General features: G+C 35.9%; 1 protein-coding gene across 8 annotated transcripts in view; it reads right to left on the minus strand.

The window, feature by feature from the left end:
* Positions 1-16,595, minus strand: part of ATF7IP2 (activating transcription factor 7 interacting protein 2) — a 75,735-nt gene extending 59,140 nt beyond the window's left edge. For 5 of the 8 annotated variants that reach the window (XR_003435089.1, XR_003435090.1, XM_027117429.1 and 2 more), the window contains exons 1-3: positions 15,014-16,481; positions 3,111-3,967; positions 1,971-2,095 (exon numbers count right to left, since the gene is read on the minus strand). Coding sequence is in view for 6 of the 8 variants with exons in the window: in XM_027117429.1 (XP_026973230.1) it covers positions 1,971-2,095; positions 3,111-3,957 (972 nt within the window). In the remaining 2 variants the exon portion in view is untranslated. The other 3 variants (XM_027117426.1, XM_027117425.1, XM_027117430.1) reach the window with 3 other exon arrangements.
* Between the last annotated feature and the right edge of the window lie 1,035 nt (positions 16,596-17,630).

Raw genomic sequence — 17,630 nt, forward strand, 5'->3', positions numbered from 1 at the left:
ACACTTGTTCTCATTTAGTGGTTATGGTCTTCATACAGAAGGAAGACACAATAACCTCCACCAAATACCTCATAAATATCTTCTGCAGATGGTAATGTGTCAAAAATTATGGAATCAGATGAAGTCCTAGCTACAATTTGCAGATGGTAGGCAAAGTGGCCTAAAGATTGGAGAAAAACTGGAAATTATGTGTGTATGTGTGTGTGTGTGTGTGTGTGTGTGTGTATATATATATATATATAAATATATATATATATATATATATATATATATATATATCTCCCCTATCTGCCTCAACTTTCTGCAATGGTGGGTAGGGTTAACAACTTGGACTTCGGAAGAAAAACCCCTCTACTTCAGTAATTTAATTGGAATCAACCAGGCCAAGATCCTTCTGAAACCTCAAAAGATAAGAGTTAACTGCTCTGGGACTCTCTCAGTAGGGAAGAACAATATCAGAATGGGAGGCCCTATTCCGCTGGGATTCAAACAAGAAAAACAAACAGATGTGGTTTAGAGAGTTAACTGTTCAGACAGGAATTAAAATATCAAGTGAGGGAGAGCTAGTTACTGAGAGATAGATAAAAGATAGGAATTAGCTAAATCCCACGCTGTCACCCGACAATGTAAGAAACTTCTGGTGGTAGTGGTGGGGGAGGATAACAAATAAACTGCATTCCTTCAACCTCACTGGCAAGGACCATATTCTGTGTTAACTTGGACCAAGTATTTTGTGAGATAGATAATAGTAGTGAATGAAAACCCTGATTTTTCTGTGCCAGTGAAATTAAAATGTTCAAAGATTAAATTTTGTATTTATATGTCCGTATCAGAACTTATTTCTGAAATCAGCTACTAATCACTGGGAGTAACACAGCTGCAATGCCCAACTTCTTAAGCTAGATCCATGTTTAACATAATTCCACTACCCCATCCCTGCAAACAATAGAATATTTACATATTTTTTATTAATGTCTCCTTTGGTCTTGCAGAAGAAAATAAGAAGTAGAAAGGGTAAGTATTGACTCACCTTTTAAGCTGATTCTGCATGAGTCTTTCAATGGTTTCCATTTATTATGTGAATATATGTTGATATAACATGTAACTATGTAATTGTAATGGCCTGTTTTAGAAACAGTGTTTTTGTTTCTGAAACAGCAGGATAGTTTGGATTGGGACATTTTTTGGTCCACTATAGCTGACGACAATCTATCACATAATGACTTTTAGTTGTGGCATTTCAGTGGTAATAAAATAGCAAAACATGATCATCAAAACAAGTCCTGATACAGGACCTACTAAAATTGAAGCTCATTACACTTAAAGTCAGAGTTGATCAGACATTAATGGAAACTGTAGTACAATGAGATGAAATGGGGCAAAAAGAAAAGGAAAAGTACACTTAAGGATGCTATAAAAGCAAAACGTCAGATAATGCACCATATCTGTGTAAATTAGGGTAAGTAAACCTTTCCCTAATTTCTTGGAAATTAGGGCAAGTAAACCTGAATGTAGCAGGACTTTGTAATGAACGTCTGGGTTGCCTGGGTCTATGAAGTAGTGGTCAATTGTGATAATAAACAGCTATAGCTGCAGATCAAGAACGCCATGACCAGTACAAAAGAGACAGAATTGTTCACAAAGCTCAAGGTCATGTAGTGTCTGACTTGAAGAGATTTGAGCATAATATTGACTAAAAAGCCCATTCTTTTTCTACCACAGCACTCTACCTTCATGTGATTCTGTAGGTTACTCTGCATAGGATCATTTTGAAGGATCTAGAGATGTTTTGGTGATGTAAACAATTATTTTTCCCTAATATCTCCACCTGCTAATAATTCAGTTTTCATATACCTGCCCTGCATCATGAAAGTTATCTGTACTCATTGTTTAGATCAATTAACTTTTACCATTTTTTACTAATCAAAAGTAAAAGTTTCTGAAGCAAATATTTAAGCCCAATATTTTACCTGTTCCAGCAATGCTGTTTGCTTTCCCAGAGCTAGAGAAATATTTTCATTAACTTGCTCTGAAGTTTTCACACGCTTAACATTTTCTTTGTGTTCTGAAAACGTCCTCTTCTTTTGATTATGGCCTTGGGGAGACGGAAAGATGAGACAGAAAAATACTCCTTCTAACGAAGGAAACAGGGGAATTCTCTAATTTAGGGACCCCTAAGCAAATTAAAAAACTAAAATGTGAACACAGCAGCATTTTTTAGAAAATGTATAAAAAATTCTGACAAACTAATTCTTAAAAAAAAAAGAGTATTTTAGTCCTGGTCTCAGATATACTTTCCTTCCAGAGTATTTAATATACACTTAATACTAACAAAAACAATAAATTACAGCATTTGATCTTCTGTTTACAGTTATTTACTTGGTGGTCTTACATTATTTTTAGAGTTACTTAGGCAGTCCTACATATTTTTAATAGGTGATCCTACTATTATTTTTAAGCAATTTAAAATTCACCTTGTTAAATGATCACTCTGTAGCATACACAAGAAAACAAATACAATTTATCCTAGTAAATCAAGTTTTTCTTATATTTCATTAACCTACAAAAACACCCTTTTAATGAAATTTACTTGTGCTATTTTAATAACTTTATAACCCTAGAACTTCATTGGTTAATTATTTGATGTGTTTCTCACTCTACACACAAACCTGTATGTATTCTTATTATCTATCCGCTTACACTTGGCATGTGATATACAGGCCAATTCTATGGAAAGAAATGGGTTCAACTATTTAAAAAACCCACTCTGCCTTTCAACTAGCCTCCTTATTAATTTAATAAAACTTCAAAAAAAAGAAAAAGGTGTAAATGAAATAAACCAAGCAATTTCTATAAACAACCTTTTGATTTTGTTGTACTTTCAAAGGAAAGTGATTGATTCCTTCTTTGCCAGAATTTACTTCCCTTTGGACATAGAGGATACCATTCCCCCTCCCCGCCAAGAACGGTTCAGAAATAAGATACTCTGAAATAATTACCATTTACTGTTTTCCTGTTTATGTGTACTCTACTGTTTCTGAGATTATGAAACTGCCCAAAGCAAAGTAACTATTTTAACTTCTCCAAGAGAAACATAAGTATGCACTTACTGTTATTACTATCAGTGTCAAATGAGGACAGCCACTTTGCATCTGTACTTTCACAACTTAAAATGCTGGAATGACAGGTTCTACAGGATTCTTCACTTTTCAAAATGTCAGCAGCACAGTTACTAGAAATGACTGAATTTACCAAGTTAGGTATTTTATCAACAGGCACAAAAGGGATATCTGAATTTAAAGTTAAAGTGTTATTTTGTCTTTTATCACGAAACTCAGAATTGGAGTTTGTTTCTAAATAGGAAACTATCTTGTCAGTTCTCTTATCATCCAAGGTATTGGTTATTGTAGACTTTGACATCTGAACTACACCACTCAATACACTGGATGGACAGCAAATGGATTTCAGATTACAATCCTCTTCATGTTCAAAAATGGATCGTGTTACACTTGCCTGACATTCAAAATGGCTTTCAGAAGTGTTTTGTGAATCTTTTGCGTCTTGTGTGAAGAGTTTCCTGGGAGATTCTACTGTTTTACTTGGCTTTTCATAAGGGTACACAACTTGTTCTTCAGTGTATTCTAATCTTGTTTTCGAATCAACAATTTCTAGTGGTTTTATTAAGTTCTGAGAAAATACTTTACTTTTTGGTGCACATACTGAATTTTTTATAGAGTCCAAAGAGGAAGCATCATTTTCAGAATGTCTACATTTGCTACTTATGACATCAGTACTTGAATTCTGATTACTACTTGACACATTATTCCCAATTGCTGCTGTTTTTAGTGCTTCAACATTCTTTGACTTATTCAGGATCTCTGCTTGCTTCCGGCAACTTGCAGGCATTGTTTTTCTTGCTTTTAAAATCTTCCGTTTACTTCTATCTGGACTTGCCATCTTTCATATCCTAGAATTTAAGATACCATATTTAAATGAATATCTCTAGCAGACAAAAGTTAACATTTACTTACAATATTAAAATAATGCCGAGACTAATCTTTCCAGATTTAGATAATTATTTTTATTGAAAAATATACCCATTTTCATCTATCATTGATAATTTTAATTTTTTTCTATAACTATATAAAGTCAAAATTTATACTGTCAGTAAGCCTCTGTTTGATACTAAGTCTGATAATTTATCTGGCCACTTTTTGTTATATCACCTCACTACTATAACCATTAAGTTCTGATTTAAATAATCCAAGTAGGCCATACTTTAGATAATCTAAAGATTAAGTTGCATTTCTTCATAAAAACAAAAAACAATGTTTTGTGTGGAATGTTCCATTTTCTACATACCGTGGTACCTTTTTAAAGCTTTCCTAATGTTCAAATTTCCAAATTAATGGTACTGCACGAGTAATTCTCAACAATCATCAGTATGAAATGAGCACTAAAATACACAACGTGATGCTAGTTCAAATAAGAAAGCCAAGTTAGGTTTCAATACATCCTTAATTCTGAATTAGATTCTGTTAATTTAAGAAAAATCTACTACATAGAAGGGAAAAATACTTTAGTATTTATTTCTCAGTACCCACATCAAGCCTGATCTGAACCATAAGTAAGTAAATGGTTTAAAAGAAAGGAAAACTGCCAAATTACAAGGCACTTAAAGGCATAATACAAGCAAAAAAAAAAAAATTATATAATACATGATAGACCAGTTACCTAACAAACTATAGAGCACTTATTAAACTCGAAGACAGAATCTAAGACATTTTAAGGTGCAAATAACCCAGTCAAAGCTACCTGAATAATTTGATTTATCCTTATCTATTTTCTTACTCGAAGTTTTCATTTACTGTATTTTTTTCATTCACTATATCATTTGACCAGGAACCGTTCCAGGATTTGTTAGACTTGAAGGCTAAATAAATATTTATTTTATGTATACATAAAAATCAGGAAATCCAGAAAAACAGCACATTTTCATTAAGGGCCTGATACAAAATAGAACTCTATTTTCTCTATATGACTACATATTTGACAGCCTTTTCATGAATACAATATTTGTAATATTCCCCAAAGACAAACCAAATCTTTTCTCTAGCAAGGTTGATCAATTTTTAATTTTTTTATTTTGGGTTTTTTTTTTTCCCAAACATTTTACTGAAGTACCTACAGAAAAGTGCACATATCATGTGTTCAGTTAAAAGAATTTTCACAAACTGAATACACCCATTTAACCAGAATCAAGATCAATTATAACAAATATACCACTCTGGTGGGGGATATTCATAATGGGAGAGGTTATGCATGTGGGGGTCAGGGGATATATGAGAAATCTCTGTATCTTCTTCTTAATTTTGCTGTGAGTCTAAAACTACTCTAAAAAAATGAAGTCTGAAAAAAAAAAGAGCTATAGAAATAAAAGAATTTTAAAAAAAGAGAATAATTCCAAGGGTCAACTGTACTAGTAACTGCCTAAAAGGTGAAGAAATAGTTTACGTGTTGTAGTGAGGGTGAGTGAAATTTATTACTGGGAGCATAAAAAGCAACAACTCAGTCTAATTGGGGGATCACTGGCATCACCATCCTGACATTTAGACTTGAGTCCTTTGCTGCAAATAAGCCACATTTCACAGAGGTCTTTGGAATCGTGGTACTGTCCTGCAGCACAAGGTCAGAACGACAGGTCATCTACATTTTCTCAAGTCTTAAAGACTTGTCATTTATAATTTACATCCTCAATCCATCTAGATTTTAGGATATAGTTATAGGAAGGGATGTAATTTTGCTTTCCCTCAGATGTATACTGGCATACCTAGGAGATACTGCAGGTTAGGTTCCAGACACTGCAAATACTGCAATAAAGTGACTCACATGAAGTTTTTGGTTTCCCAGGGCATATACAAGCTATTTATGCTGTACTGTAGTGTACAATAGACTAAAAAAACAATATACATACCTTAATTTGAAAATAATTTATTGTCCAAAAAATGCCAAAACAATTCCAATAGGAACGTCAAAGACCACTGATCACAGATCACCATAGCAATATAATAATGAAAAGTTTTGAAATATTGTAAGAATTACCAAAATGTGACAGAGACACAAATGAGCAAAGGCTGTTAGATAAATGCTGCCCACAGACTTGCTCAACACAGGGTTGCCACAACCCTTCAATCTGTAAAAAACACACTATCTGCGAAGCACAATAAAGAGAAGCGCAATGAAACAAGGTATGCCTGTAATTGTTTGAAAGCATCCTATTAATTTTAAACTGTAAAAACATAATCTAATCTGTCCCTTTTATTCTATTTTATCTGGTGATGTAACTCATGCTGAATATATTGTTGTTCACCCCACCAACTTTTTTTAGATGTCTCTTATAAAACCTATTGAAAATATTTTAAACTAATGTCTTTTAATAGGAGAATTTAATCCAATTACATTTATTGTAAACAACACATTAAAGCTTTAGTTTACATTTGGTTTTATGCCCTCTGATTTTTATAACTTGTTATGTTTTACATTTTATTATTTATGTTTATCTCCATGTCATTTTAGTATGAAAATGTCTTTTTTTTTTTTTGAGGTACGCGGGCTTCTCACTGCCATGACCTCTCCCGTTGCGGAGCACAGGCTCCGCACGTGCAGGCTCAGCGGCCATAGCTCATGGGCCCAGCCACTCCGCGGCACATGGGATCCTCCCGGACCAGGGCACGAACCCACGTCCCCTGCATCGGCAGGCGGACTCTCAACCACTGCGCCACCAGGGAAGCCCAGAAAATGTCCTATTTTTTAAGGTCTACAAATGCTTTACAGTTCTGTGGAGCCTAGTATATTTAAACATTCCCTAAAAGCATTTTTCAGCTAACATTTCATTAACCACTGAGGTCAAGAGATTTCTTTTCACTGAATTTAGAACTTTATATCCCAGGTTTTACTTTACTCTTACATTATATTTACACACACACACTTGATCCTTGAACATAGGGGTTGGGGTTCAACTCTTCGTGCAGTTGAAAATCCACATATAACTTACAGTTGGCCTTTCATATATGTGGTTATGATGCTTTCATATCCACAATTCTCCATCAGCAGATTCAACTGCAGATCATGTAGTACTATATAATATTTACTATTGAAAAATACCCACCTAAGTGGATCTGCATAGTTCAAACTCATGTTGTTCAAGGGTAAACTGTACTTTCAAGAATAACTCTGAATATTCACATCTTGCTAAAGAACCAGATTTGGCTATTATAAATAATGCTATGAACATTCACGTATAAATTTTTGTGTGAACAGGTTTTCATTTCTCTTGGGTATATGCCCAAGGATGGAATTGCTGATCATACAGTAACTCTACATTTAACCTTCTAAGAAACAGACTGTTTTCCAAAGGGTCTGGACCAATTTACATTCACACCAGGAAAGTATGAGGGATCCAATTTTAGCACCTCTTCATCCATCAATACTCATTATCATCTGTCTGTTTTAGTATTGCATCTTGGTGTGAGTGATGACTTCACTGTCATTTTAATTTGCACTGCCCTTATGGCTAATGATGATGAGCATTATTTCATGAGCTTATTGGCCACTGGTATATTGTTTTTGGGGAAATGACTATTCGGCTCATCTGTCCACTTCAAAATTGGGTTATCTGACTTTTCATGGTTGACTTGTAAGACATCTTTATATATTCCAGATCTAAGTCCCTATAGACATGATTTCCAAACTTTTCCTCACATTTTGTGGGTGTCTTTTCAATTTCTTGATGGTATACTTTGAGAAACTAAAGTTTTAAATTTTGATAAAGCCCAATTTACTTTTTCATTTGTTGCTTGTGCTTTTAGTGTCATATCTAAAAAAAAAAAATCACTGCCTAATCCAAGGTCATGAAGATTTATCTCTGTTTAAAAATTTTATTGTTTTACCTTGGATACATTTGGAGTTAATTTTTATGTGTGTTAGTAATAAAGTGAGGGAGAAGGTCCACACTTATTCTTTTGCATGTGGACATAGAGCTGTTCCAGCACCTTTTGAAAAGGCCATTCCTTCTCCCTCATTGTTTTGTTTCTCTCATCAAAAACCAATTGCCTAGGACTTCCCTAGTGAGGGAGTGGTTGAGAGTCCACCTGCCGATGCAGGGGACACGGGTTCATGCCCCAGTCTGGGAAGATCCCACATGCCGCAGAGCGGCTAGGCCCATGAGCCATGGCTGCTGAGCCTGCGCGTCCGAAGCCTGTGCTCTGCAACGGGAGAGGCCACAACAGTGAGAAGCCCGCGTAATGCAAAAAACAAAAACAAAAACAAAAACCAATTGTCTATATAAATGTGAAGGTTTATTTCTGGATTCTCAATTTTATCCCACTGATATATAGGTATGGCCTTATGCCTGTACCACACTGTCTTGATTACTATAGCTTTCTAGTAAGTTTTGAATTCAGGATGTGTGAGTCCTCAATGTTCAAGACTGTTTTTGCTATTCTGAGTTCTCGGAATATCTATATGAATTTTAGGACCAGATTAACAATTTCTGCAAAGAAGCCAGATAGCACTTCAATAGGGATTGTGTTGAATCTTTAGATCAACTTAGGGAGCAATTACCTTCATTCTATCAAGTGTTCTGATCCATGAATATAGGATGTCTTTCCATTTATTTAGATATTTAATTTCTTTCAATAATGTTTACTTTTCAGAGTTAAAGTTTTGCACTTTTCGATACTATTGTTAATGAAACTTCAGAATTTTTCACTGCAAGTACATGGAAATACAATAGAATTTTGTATATTTATCTTGCATCCTGCAACTCTATTGATCTTATTCTCATCTCAGAATAGCTTTTTGCAGATTCCTTAGGATTTCCTCCATACAAGATCATGTCATTTGTCAACAGTTTTATTTCTTCCTTTCCAATCTATTTCATTTTCTTGCCTAATTGTCCTGACTACAACCTCCTGTACAATGTAGACTAGAAGTGGCAAGAGTGGACATCCTTGTCTTGCTCCCTATTTAGGAGGAAAACCTTCAGTCTTTAATCATTATGCATGATGTTAACTGTAGATTTTTCACAGGTACATCTTATCAGGTTAAAAAAAATTTCACAACTAACCCTACTTCTTTGCTTTTTTTTTTTTTTTTACCATGAAGGAACCTTGGATTTTTGTCAGAATATGCCTTTTCAGCATTAACATGACCATATGGCTTTGTTCTCTATTCTATAGATATGGTACATTCATTAATATATTTTTGGATGTGAAACCAACCTTGCATTCCTGGGATAAACCCTACATGGTCATGACGTTGCTGGATTCAACTTGCTAGTATTTTGTCGAAAATTTTTGCACCTATATTCATAAGAGATATTGTTCTGTCATTTTCTTACAGTGACTTTGGTTTTGTTACCAGGATAATACTGGCCTCACAGAATGATCAGGGCAGTGTGCCTTCCTCTTCTATTTCTCTGAAGAATTTGTAAGAAATTGGTATTTTTACATGCTTGGTAGAATTCAACAACAAAAACCATCTGAGTTTTTCTTTGTGTTCTAATTCAATCTCTTTACTTGCTTTTCAGATTTTCTATTTCTTCCTGAGTCAGTTTTGTTCATTTTGGTCTTGTTAAGAATTTGTCTAGGGCTTCCCTGGTGGCACAGTGGTTGAGAGTCCGCCTGCCGATGCAGGGGACACAGGTTCATGCCCCGGTCTGGGAAGATCCCACATGCCTCGGAGCAGCTAGGCCCGTGAGCCATGGCCACTGAGCCTGCGTGTCCAGAGCCTGTGCTCCACAACGGGAGAGACCACAACAGTGAGAGGCCTGCGTACCACAAAAAAAAAAAAAAAAAAAAAAAAAAAGAATTTGTCTAGTTCATCTATAAAACTGATCAGTATATAAGTGAATCGTTCTATAGGAGTCTCTTATTATCTTTTTAACTTCTGCAAGATCAGTAGTAATGCACCCTTTCATTCCAAATTTCAGTAATTTGAGTCTTTTTCATGGTCACTCTAGGTAAAGGTTTGTCAATTTTGTTGATCTTTTTGAAAAACAACTTTTGATTTTATTAATTTTATTTTTTTCTTTCTTGATTTTACTAATCATTTCCTTCATTCTGCTTAGGTTTAGTTTCCTCTTTCTGCATTAAGATTAAAAGTCAGTTTATTGATTTGAAGACTTCTTTTTAAATATAGGCATTTATCACAACAAATTTCCTAAGAAAAGCTTTAATTGCACCCAAAATGTTTTGTATGTTATATCTTCATTTCCATTAATGTTATTTTCTAAATTCCCTCATGATTTCTCCTTTGACTCACTCATTATTTAGGAGTGTGTTGTTTAATTTCCACATAGCTGTGAATTTCTCAAATTTCTTCTTCTTAGGTTCTAATTTCATTCCACTGTGGTCACAGAATGTAGTTTGTTGTGGTTTCAGTCCTTTAAAATGTGTTGAGGTTTGTTTTATGGCCTAGCATAATGTCTATTTTGGAAATTTTTCTATGTACATTTAAGAAGAATATAATCTGCTTTTGTTTGGTTGAGTGTTCAAAAGATGTTTCTTAGGTCTAGTTGATTTACAGCGCTATTCAAGTCTTTTCTAATTGATCTTTCACCTAGTTTTCCATTATGAAAGTGTTGTATTGAAGTCTCCAACTATTATTGTTGAAATTTGCTATTTCTCTGTTCTTGTCAATATTTGCTTCATATATTTTGGCGCTAGTTGGTGGCATGTTTGTAATTGTTATAACTTCCTAAGGGACTGCACCTTTTATTACAAAATGTCCCTCTTTACCTCTAATATTTATTTTAAAGTCTATTTTGTCTGAAATTAGTATAGCCACTCTAGTTTTCTTATAGTTGCTATTCACATGATTTTTTCTATGCTTTTACTTTCAACATAATTGTATCTTTCAATCTATGTGTGTCTCCTACAGACAGCATATAGTTGGATGCTATTTTTCCTCTGGTCTGACAATCTGGTATTTGACTGGATTGTTTAATCCATTCACACTTGACATTAATATTGATATAGCTGGATTTCTGGCTACCATTTTACTTCGTTTTATATGTTTCATGTCTTTTACTCCTCTATCCCATAGGCATTCATTTTTTAATATTCATTTTTTAATACTTTCGATGTGGCATCACTTTAAAATTTTATTTTTCTGCCTGGTATCATATAGAAATACAATCAGTGCTTTTTTATTGATCGTATCTCCAACTAATTCATTAAATTCACTTATTAAACCAAGTAAGTTCTTTTGAACTTTCTATGTAGTGTCATAACTTTCTTGCTAAGCCTTATTTTTCTTATTGCACTAGTTAGAACCTCTAGTATGCTATGAATGGGTATGCTGTTAGCAGGCATCCTTCACTCATTACCAATCTTGAAAGGGGTGTGCAGTTTCACTAACACCACTATGATTTTTGCTATACGTTTTACAAATGCTCTATATTAGATTAATAAAATACCCTTCTATTCCCAGATTTTATCATTAATGCATTTTCAATTTTATCCTTTTCATATATATTTAGATAATATAATCTCATTTTTTCAATTAACTTCTATCATATTGGTTGATCTCTTAAAATACTAAACCTAGCTTATTTCTGAAAGAAACCTCAGTCAGTCATAATATGCCCATTTTTTTGCTTCATGTTTCTGTATTCAACTTGCTAACATTTTTTTAGGACTTTGTATCAATGTTATGAGAAAGATGAGTCATTCTTTTCCTTTATCAGGTTTTGAAATCAGGGTTATTTTGGCTTCATTAAAAAACTGGAAAGTCTTTTTCCATTTTCTGAAGAGTTTTTGTCTGCAAATAGTATTACTCCTTCCTTAAATGTTAGAAATAATTCATCATAATGCCATCTGGGCTTGGAGTTAACTTAGTGATAAACGTTTTCAATTATGTTTGAATTTTTAAAAATAGATATAGGAATCATTCATATTTTACTTTTCTGTTAATTTTGTTTTTTTCACACAAAATTTCAAAATTTAACAGAATTTCAAGTTTATAAAGTTCTTCATAATATTCTCTAATTACATTTGTAATATATGCAGGATCTGTAGTGATGTCTCTTTTTATTCTTGATATTACTGATATGTTTTGTTTTTCTTTCTCTTGGTCACTCTTACTAGAAATTTATCCATTTAATCAATACTGTCAAAGCACTGACATTCTGACTTTCCTCTCTATTGTATGCAGTGTTCTATTTCATCATTTCCTGTTAGTTTTATGATTCAATTTTCTTCAGGCTTGATTTTTGTTCCAGCTTGAGATAAAACTCAAATCTTTTTCAGTCCTTTTTGTTTTTTTGCATTTAAAGCTACAAAATTTCCTCTAAGTCCTGTCTCTTTGTCAAGTCTCACAAATTCTGATAAGCCCTCTTATTACTTGGTTCAAAATACTTTCTAATTTCCATTATAATTCCTTCTATGATCTGTGCATTATTTAGAAATACATTTATTTCCAGGCAATTGCAGATTTCCAAGTTGCAGTTTTGTTGTTGAAGGTTAGCTTAATTTAATTGCACTGTAATCAGAGAATGTCCTCTGAATAATTTCCATCCTGTATTATCTGTTGAGGCTAGTTTCACAGCCAATTTTTTCAAAAGCTCCATGTGTATTTGAGCAAAACCTGTATTCCAACATTGTTGGGTACAGTGTTATTCTATGTCGACACCAACTAGTTCAAATTTCTTAGCTGTGTTGTTTATAATCTTCCAGCTATTAAAACAGGAGTGTGTTCAGAGTGATCCACTATGATTCCACAACTTGTCTATTCCACTATGATTTGTCTATTTCTTTTAACTGAATCACTGTCTCTCCCCCTCTACAGTATATAGTTTGAAGCCATGGGTACATACTGATTGAGTTTATTTTCTCTATTCCTGGTGCTGGACTGGTTTTTCTCATTACAAAATATCTCTATCTCTAGTGATCCTTGTTGCTGAGATATTACCTTATTATAAATATCAATACTAAATAAAGCACAATTCCTGTTATATTTTACATTTACACCAAAACAAATCTAAGCTAGGTTGTATAACTTGTTCAGAAAAACACAGTTCAGAGCCAGTATTTAAACCCAGGATTGTAAGACTCAAATCTCATATCACAAGTACAAATCAGATATTATGAAGTAACAAGGTTACCTTTAAGGGATATATAGTGGTCAACAAAAGGACAAAACATGACCAACTTGTGCCAGGTGACAATCTTATAATGAGCATGAACTAATCCTTACTACTCTAAATGTGGTCCATGGACCAGCAGCATTAGCATCTTCTAAGTGCTAGTAGAATTTTGCTTTTACTTAAAAAAATTTTATCGACGTAGTGGTATAAAATTAAGCAGCATAGGGCTTCCCTGGTGGCGCAGTGGTTGAGAGTCCACCTGCCGATGCAGGGGATGCGGGTTCGTGCCCTGGTACGGGAAGATCCCACATGCTGCGGAGCAGCTGGGCCCGTAAGCCATGGCCGCTGAGCCTGCGCATCCGGAGCCTGTGCTCCGCAACGGGAGAGGCCACAACAGTGAGAGGCCCGTGTACCATCAAAAAAAAAAAAAAAAATTAAGCAGCATAAAATGCTCACAGTGAAATAAAGTAGTTGCTTGTCAACACTCAATGCCTAGTAACAATCATTTTAAACTAACTTTTTTTTTTAATCTCAGTATTTTAAAATACATTCACAGTAGTATTTCTTGAATTACAAATTTTAGCCACTATCAAGGTCCTATACATACAGATGAGGATTTAGCTCTTTTCTATACCCTATACAGCTTTTCATCACATTTGTAATTAAATCAATACTTGAGTTGTTACAAGCAAATACATAACCAGAGAATCACGACTGCATTATCTTTTTTATATTTCCTTTTTCCTGAAGCTATTAAATTTTATCTCTGAATTTCCTATAAACCTATTCTTCACTTTTTTTTCAAATTCATCAGAACGGTCATATACCAACATTTTCCCTTATTCTCCACTCCTTCAAGGTCTCGTTTAAAGATCATCTCTTCAGAGAAAGACTTCCCCCAAGAGAACTACTTCCTTATCTGAATTTCCCATTAGAAATTTATATTTTAGTCATGATATTTGTGGGCAGAGACTTGTCTTACTTTTATATCCTCAGTGAGATGCTTTTCATGTAGAAGTTTTATTAAATGCTGCCTAAATGAATACTCAACTTATAAAAATGAACCTCTGGAAAGCCACCCAGGGTTATTTTTTCCTTAATAAAGAGTACCAGAACAGGCCTCAGCAACTTTTGCCATAGCTTTACCATAAGCTATTTCATATCAGCAGCACTATACACAGTAGAACTTCAAAGGTATACTAATGATACCACATTTAGTAGATACATATAGTGCCTCTATATAATTAATGGTTAAATTTAATAAGATCTGTACACAAACACCCCTTATATGCCTAGAAATTTAATCAGAAATTCAAAAATTCACATTATATCCAATTATCTCCCCTACCCAAACAGTTATGTTTACTTCCCTCTAGATATTACCCGACTACAATCTTTCTGTCCTACTTAGATTGGTAAAGATAAAAAAAGGATACGAAGTTACCTGAGTCTATAGTGATGCATTTTAAAGGTATGGGTCAAGGTTTAATTAAGCTTTAGAGAACAGAATAAGTATTTAAACAATGTAAGGACATGAGACAAAATAAGATAGAAGAATATGTTTCTTTGTATTTTAATATAATCTCATTCAACTTAATGAGAACTAGTACTCTTGTGCATTTAAAATCATAGTTTATTTTTAACAAGTATCCAATATATTATTTAAAATTTGATATCAAATGAAATACATCTGTACACACCCACTATAAGAGAACTACATGATTTGCACATGCAAAGATGCAGGGATCATGCAATATTTTCATACCAGAATTCAAGATATTAAGTAGCAAGGAAATACAGCAGAATTGAAGGTTGAGGTGAAGTATGAGCATCAATAAGATAAACAGCTGAAAATTCAAGATGTACCTAGATACACCAGTTCTTAAAAGATGCAAATCATGCACTTCTGTTGAGGCAGAAGTCAATCTTAGGATGTAGTCTGTACAAATCTGCAGATAAGACTGAGAGTTAAGTAGATTAATTTGATTACGGTCAGACTCAACATTTCCAAAAATGTATTGAAGGATGAACGAACTAAGAAGACATACTTCAAAAGAGCTGAACTCAATGTAATCAGTCCTTCAGCCAGATGCTTCATTTTTGTATTTTCAATAGCTTTCCTGTGATATAAATTATTTCTATCTTGAACGTTCTTCCCCATTTGTTTTGCAAATAGTTGTCGCCAGTCATTTACTGGCTACAATATATGACAAAATCATAATAAAGAAGTATGAAATCCCAATCTAGCATAACAGCCCGTTTAAGTGGGTTTCACATAATTCTTCTATTTTTTTTAACATTTTATTCCTAATGAATTACTCAGTATGATCATCTTTTTCTAGGTCTTGACCATCTATGAGTCTCCAGAGCAGTGAATACCGGCTCGTCACAAAGCAAGCAACACGTGCTGGCTTACAATGTTGGAAACTTCATCTTCAACACAGTATCACGGAAAGGTGGAGGTCAGTTTTCCAAGCCAGTTTTCCAAGCACAGCAAGGTTGTAATCAGAGAGACAAAGCAAAATAATTGCTTCCTCTGTACAGGACACGTTCTTGAACTTGCCAAAATTGAAAGTAGGTGAGGGAAGGGCGACAAGCAGGAAATGGGTTTTTTCTCTTTAACTTCCTCAAAAATAAACTGTGTTAAAGAACCACGCCTGCCGTTACACGGCTTTCATCCTTCAATCACAGCATCCCAACACTGGTGAGCTCCACAGGTGTACATTACACGTTTGTGCTCCAGGCGCTTTCCTTTAAAAAGGCATGTGGGCATTAAGGCTCGGAATTTTCTGTTTTCCCTGATGTTCTAGTACCTTCTGCATAAAATGTACATCAAGGAAAGCCTCCCCACCGCCTGATGAAGATCACTTAACTGTTCTGGCACCTGGTTTCCTCAGATAAATTATAACTGAAACTCCTAGAAATTTGGCGACGGAATCCCAAAGTTGCGCGGAGGACTACTACATTTTCTCCGTTAGTCTGTAAATGTAGTCCGGTAGGGCCCCACGCTTCCACTTACTTACTCGGCGAGTACCAAACCCTGAGGCAACGTCCCTCCGCGGCCCCGACTCGCCCGCGCCGCCGCCCACCACTCCTGCTTTGCCCGCCGCCCGCTCGGACAGCGGGTGGAGACGTCCTTTCGCCCTTCGCCGTTGTCTTGCCGGCCGGGTCGGAGCCCCAACGACTCCGCGGACACATCTGAGTCAACCCCGCCGCAACCGCCCGGCTCGCGCGGCGCTCCGAGGCCTCCGGAGGCCGGCACTCAGGCGCGCGGCGCGCAAGAAACCTCCGTCCCGGCCAACTGTCGCTCGCGCAGGGTTCTCGCCCGGCCCCAACGTACCTAGAGCGGCGCCGCGCCAGCCGCTTCTCTCCCCACAACTGCCGACAACCGCCGACAACCGCCGACAACCGCTGCCGCCGAGCACAATAACGCTTCCGCGCGAACCAGCTGAGGTAAGTTTCCCTTGCGCCCAGCCCCGATGGACTTCCGGCCAATGGCAGCGCGCACTTGCGGCAGCCCAACCAATCAGAGACGAGCGGGTGAAGGGGGCGGGGAGAACGCGGCGGGGAAGTGGAAGTCTGCTGAGGGGTGCGGAAAGTTCGCCTTCCCGCGCTTCTTTGTCAGGACGTTAGACCTACCAGCGGGTTACGCGACCAAGCGCCTGAGCTGGGCCTCTACTTTGAGCAACTGAAAGTTTTCCGAAAATCACTATTAAAAATCTGTATTTACAAAAACAGGCGGCCCGTCCGCAAGCACTGGCTAACCCATTTGAATTTTTAAAACACTACAATAAAATATAATTGATCTTGCTTTCAGAGGTTTGTGACAACTCCTTAAATTTTGCAACCCAGGCGAGTGGTCATGGCCCCATTGTGTTCTCTCGAGTTTCCTAAATCGACCCAGGGATCTGCCAAGCTAGGCTGCATCAGACTTAAAGAGACCTGCTCTGCGGCCGAATAACCACACTTTTGGTGATTATCCTGGGTTCATTGAATAGTTAAGTACCCTCACTGTACCGGGTGCAGGAAATATCACCATCAGCTAGTTCGATTAAGGCCTCCTCATCATGGAGGGTGGAGCTGCCTGCCTATAACTACTGGCTACTAGAAAAATGAGCCAAGGTCGGACAATCTAGAAATAGGTCATTAACAGAAAAACCTACTCTAACCCAGTCTGTTCCCAAAATATGGTCCAGGGATCCCTGGAGGTCTACAAGGTCATTCTATTTTCATAACAATAGGAAGATGTTATTGGCCTTTTTCATTCTCATAGTCGCAAGTGTTCAATGGAATTTTCCAGAAGCTTCTAGAAAATTTACATGTCTTTTGCAACAGATTGAATGCAGAAACAGATGTGAGAATCCAGCTGTTTTACATCAAACACTAGGGAAAATGTAAAATGTTGCCAATCTTTGCACAATTTTTTTGTTTCGTAAAAATTTTTTCTCTCAGTTTTACTGAGATATCATTGGCATACAGCACT

The sequence above is a fragment of the Aethalodelphis obliquidens genome, unplaced genomic scaffold (assembly GCF_003676395.1).
Source record: "Aethalodelphis obliquidens isolate GAN/ISIS:26980383/991018 unplaced genomic scaffold, ASM367639v1 scaffold18, whole genome shotgun sequence".
Lineage (NCBI taxonomy): Eukaryota > Metazoa > Chordata > Mammalia > Artiodactyla > Delphinidae > Aethalodelphis > Aethalodelphis obliquidens.